Raw genomic sequence first — 3,899 nt, 5'->3', positions numbered from 1 at the left:
GAAAAGCTTAAGAATTAATCAACATCTGGTGCGTCGCATTCCGGCTAAATGCAAAATGAACCCTCGAATCGGACTCAGAAAAGTGACAGCTCGAAAAGGCAAACCCCCCCCCCCCCCCAAATGGGGCGTTGAAAATACCCCGTCAAGCTCCTGTTGCTTCCTACTGGCGCAATCTAAATCTGGCGTCCATCGAGCCTTTGCTCGCCTCGATACCGTGTGTGTTTTCTCTCATTGCTCTTCGGGTGGTTCTTCATCCTTTCTTACTTCTCCTGATAAGATCATCAATCCGGTAGGCTGTTAATAAGGGGCAAAGGGGGAAAGACAAGAGGAGGAGGAGGAGTCCAAGGGGTTACAATAACACTCAGATGAGTATGTGTATGTGTTTCGCCCTCGGGCTTTGCGTGAAAGATCCCCCACGTCCGAAGCACGGGCATGCGTATACAGATGCGTATGGATTTTATACTTCCTCCTTTGGGTGAGGTTGCATTTATCCTACGTTGGGCCCCCCGCGCGTCTTACCACGTATCTGTTGATCCCGCGACAAACCCGGGGCAGACAAAAAGAGACAGCCTCTGTTTTGATTTTGCGAAGAGGCGTTTTGCGCAAAACCCCGACGTTCTCCATGGGGAACCGAAGAATGATCCTCCCGGTCTCAGAAGGACAGGACAGCCCTGTCAGTCTTGGGGGGCAGGGGAGGTGTGCTGGTGGTGGTGGTGGTGGTGAGTCTGAGAGCCAGAGCCGCGGCGCGGGGGGGGGAGACCAGGCAAGGTGGAGGGAAACGGGCAAGGTGGATGGGGGTGAAGCAGGGCCGAATGGGGAAACGGATGGCAAGACGCGGAGAGAGGGGAGGGTGTCGTGATGCCCCGAAGAAGCGCGGGTAATGTGTCCCTTAACAGGCTTGAAGTACCTCGGTATGTATAGTAGATAGGTAGGTTGGGGGGGTTCAATAAAGAGACGGGGATGAAGTCGTGATGGGCGAACCAAGTATGTACATACATGACACACTCTGGTGTGGACGAGGCTGTGGTGGTTTTATTGGTGGCTCGTGATTTTCCGACGGCGGCCACGTGAAGGGAGGCCTTGTCGATGCGCAGGTAATACTTGCAACTTTCTCCCTTATGTTCTTTTTGCCTTTATGTCTTAGTATATTATCCCTTCACTTTACGTTGGGTTAGACACGAGGCCAACAGAAAACGGAGAGCGGAGAGCCACACGAGGCGGAAAAGGGCTACCAGATCTTTGCGACGGTGCTCTGGTGACCCAGCTGCTACATCTTGGCGCTGTGTGGCGATTCGGGATAGTGTCTTCTTCTTGAAGGTTTCTTCTGTGAGGAGCAGCCGGGGGTGGGGGAGTCTGCAAGGCTGGTGCTCTCCATCTCGTGCCTATGCCTCTCTCCCTTTGCAGTAGGTCCCTCGAAGAGCTGGGCGAGAACGACAGCAACTTTGGGATAAGCGACAGAGGATTCATGCTTTAGGTTTCGAGCACGATAACACACGGGATAGTAAAAGGTTCGCCGAAGTGCTATCAAGCTTTTGTCTTTTTTGGGGGAGGGCGGGTCTAAAGGGCACGTTTCATGCATTCTCCCACGTTCTTCACCTCCCCCCTGTCTTTGCCCCCCCGGTCTGTTGATGATATCGTGCTGGGCTGACAGGACGGAACGGAACAAGAGCAGACAACAAAAGACAAAAGGCTAGCCGGATTTCGTCGGGGATCTTCGTGCCACCCCCGCAAAATGGCCGACCCCCTGGTCTGCTGTATGTTGTCTGTCGTTCTTGTTAGGGAAGTCGTATCATCTCTGGGGCTCAGTTTGGGGGGGGGGAGGAGTGGTGGATGTGGGTGAGAAGTAAGTCACCCTCTCCGGGGAATGATGCGTTTCATATCTTCTCACATGGTCGCCGTGTAGCATCTGCGCTTTGACGGACACCCGCATTTGTCGAGTAAAAGCCGTGAGAGTTGTATCTTCTGGAGGGGGGCAGTAGGGTATGATCAACGGGATCCCTGGGGCGGGCAATCTGTCGAGATAAGATATTACCCATCCAAGTTCCCAGGCACGGACTAGACTAATATGTGTTCTAGAAGATCAGCAGAAAGGAACATGAAAGGAACAGTCAAGTAGGTAGTAGCTTTCAAATATGCAGAGCGACTTTCCTGATGGAGCAAGAATCCCCAGTTGGCCATTCCTTTGTCTGCCATGAGCGGGGACGCTTTGCCTTTGTGCGTGCTCGTCACGGCGAGCGGGAGCAGAATGAGGCCGAGATGCTCCTGACGCGACGGTAGGCCTCCCTGTCATTCTGGATAGTACTCGTAATTCAGTTTGCATGGATCTCACAGTTATCATCAGTTGGGAAGTGACCGCTTGGAACGGTGAGCGCGCAGCCGGTGGCGTTGTTGTTTCCGACGGCTATTCCAACGCAGGGCACCTCGGGAGGTTCTGCTTCGTCTCATATCGCCCTGGTCATTTCTCAACCTCTACCTTGACGATATCTTTCCAAATTCAGTAGCTTGGATGCCAGCACGGTTCCAATCTCCAACGCTCGGTACCCAGATGAACACTCCCGCAGGGAATGGAAGCGTTCAATAACTGCCCTCGCAAGAGCCCGCATGAACCACCAGGTGTCTGCAGAGTCCAGGGACGAATTTCTCACCCGAATCACTGCGCTGAATGGCATCTCAACAACCCGGGGCCATCGAAGTCGTGGTTGCTGCTTCGTGTGTCAAGGAGTTTACGTATGTCAATACCGCTCATATGCGCATACCATGGCTAGCTATTCCCGAACTCTTCAATATCATTGTGAGGACCCTGCTTTTCCTCTCAGAGCCCACCTTGAGTCGAACCACTGCAGTCACTTATGCTTATTCTGCATCCCAATCAGGGCCGATACCACTTCCGGAGTCATACATGTACACTTCACGACAACAGCGGGCCATATGTAGGAGCCCGTCCTATTGGGCAATCGCAGTTTGCTGCAAACGTCTAGAAGGGGTCGTCGAGCGGGAGAATCCACCTGGAGGGCCGATCCAGGGGGGGGCAAGTCAGAGTTCATTCATCAGCCCTGCTCAGTCTGATCTGCGCCGTCAGAACTTACGATACGGTTCGCAGCTGTCAGGAGGCGACATCTTACCCGCCCTGCTAGGTTCCTCTTCCGTTTATCTAGCGATGGCGAGGCTCGGCATCCGATGCGGCTTCGAGAGACGCATGGGCTCACTAAGCTATGTATCCTTCCGCTAGCCACGCATGTGTTGGCATATCTGCTTCCACTCTCCGTTGGGTACTACATAGAACTACTGCTCCAGGTTGAGTTTGGAGTTCAAAACAAGGGAGTGGATGCTCTCTCGCGTACTATGAGAGAGGACAAGTGCAACAGCCTCCCAAGTCGATTCGAAGTGTAAGATGAGGGTGTCCAGTCAGCCTTCGTAGCGATACATGTCACTCAAACAGCCAACACTGGTGCGCCCAGTGCGGACAGCATAGCAAGGAGCAGTATATCTCTCCATGGGTTAGGAGTGATTCGGCTCCGGGCCAGGCAATGGCGAAACCCCCAAGCTCCGGCAACAAGCTCTTCTTCCGTCAGCAAGCTAGCATCGATCAAATTCCCACGTAACGTTAAACTGCCACATGCGGATGACGGAGCCCACCCTCCCGTCACTCGTGCTCGTGCTTCACTCAGTCACAAGGCCAGCCAGGGTCCAAGATGCCCGACAAGGGGGGAAGGGGGGCCTTTTTTGCGTGTCCCTGGTTGCCGGATGGGCTCCCGGTATGCTAAAAGGAGGCACTTTTGGAAGGAGGAGAAAAAACGTGGTGTCTTATTCTCCAGGGTTCGTTTTGTGCTCTCCCCTTGTGTGTCGGGGGGGTTGCCAATTCGGATGGCTGGCTGGCTGGCTGGCTGGGGGCCTTGTCT

At 53.9% G+C, this 3,899-nt stretch overlaps 1 protein-coding gene across 1 annotated transcript; it reads left to right on the top strand.

The window, feature by feature from the left end:
- Positions 1-1,732: 1,732 nt before the first annotated feature.
- TRIREDRAFT_109562 (uncharacterized protein) lies at positions 1,733-3,602 on the top strand (the record flags this gene model as incomplete). Its single annotated transcript, XM_006967266.1, has 7 exons — positions 1,733-1,754; positions 1,807-1,843; positions 2,077-2,112; positions 2,332-2,364; positions 2,499-2,727; positions 3,295-3,386; positions 3,440-3,602. The coding sequence occupies 7 exons, from the start codon at positions 1,733-1,735 to the stop codon at positions 3,600-3,602; spliced, it is 612 nt and encodes a 203-aa protein (XP_006967328.1).
- Between the last annotated feature and the right edge of the window lie 297 nt (positions 3,603-3,899).

Source organism: Trichoderma reesei (genome assembly GCF_000167675.1).
Source record: "Trichoderma reesei QM6a unplaced genomic scaffold TRIREscaffold_16, whole genome shotgun sequence".
NCBI lineage: Eukaryota > Fungi > Ascomycota > Sordariomycetes > Hypocreales > Hypocreaceae > Trichoderma > Trichoderma reesei.
The sequence above is the reverse complement of the archived record's forward strand: the minus strand, read 5'-3'. Positions and strand labels throughout refer to the sequence as shown.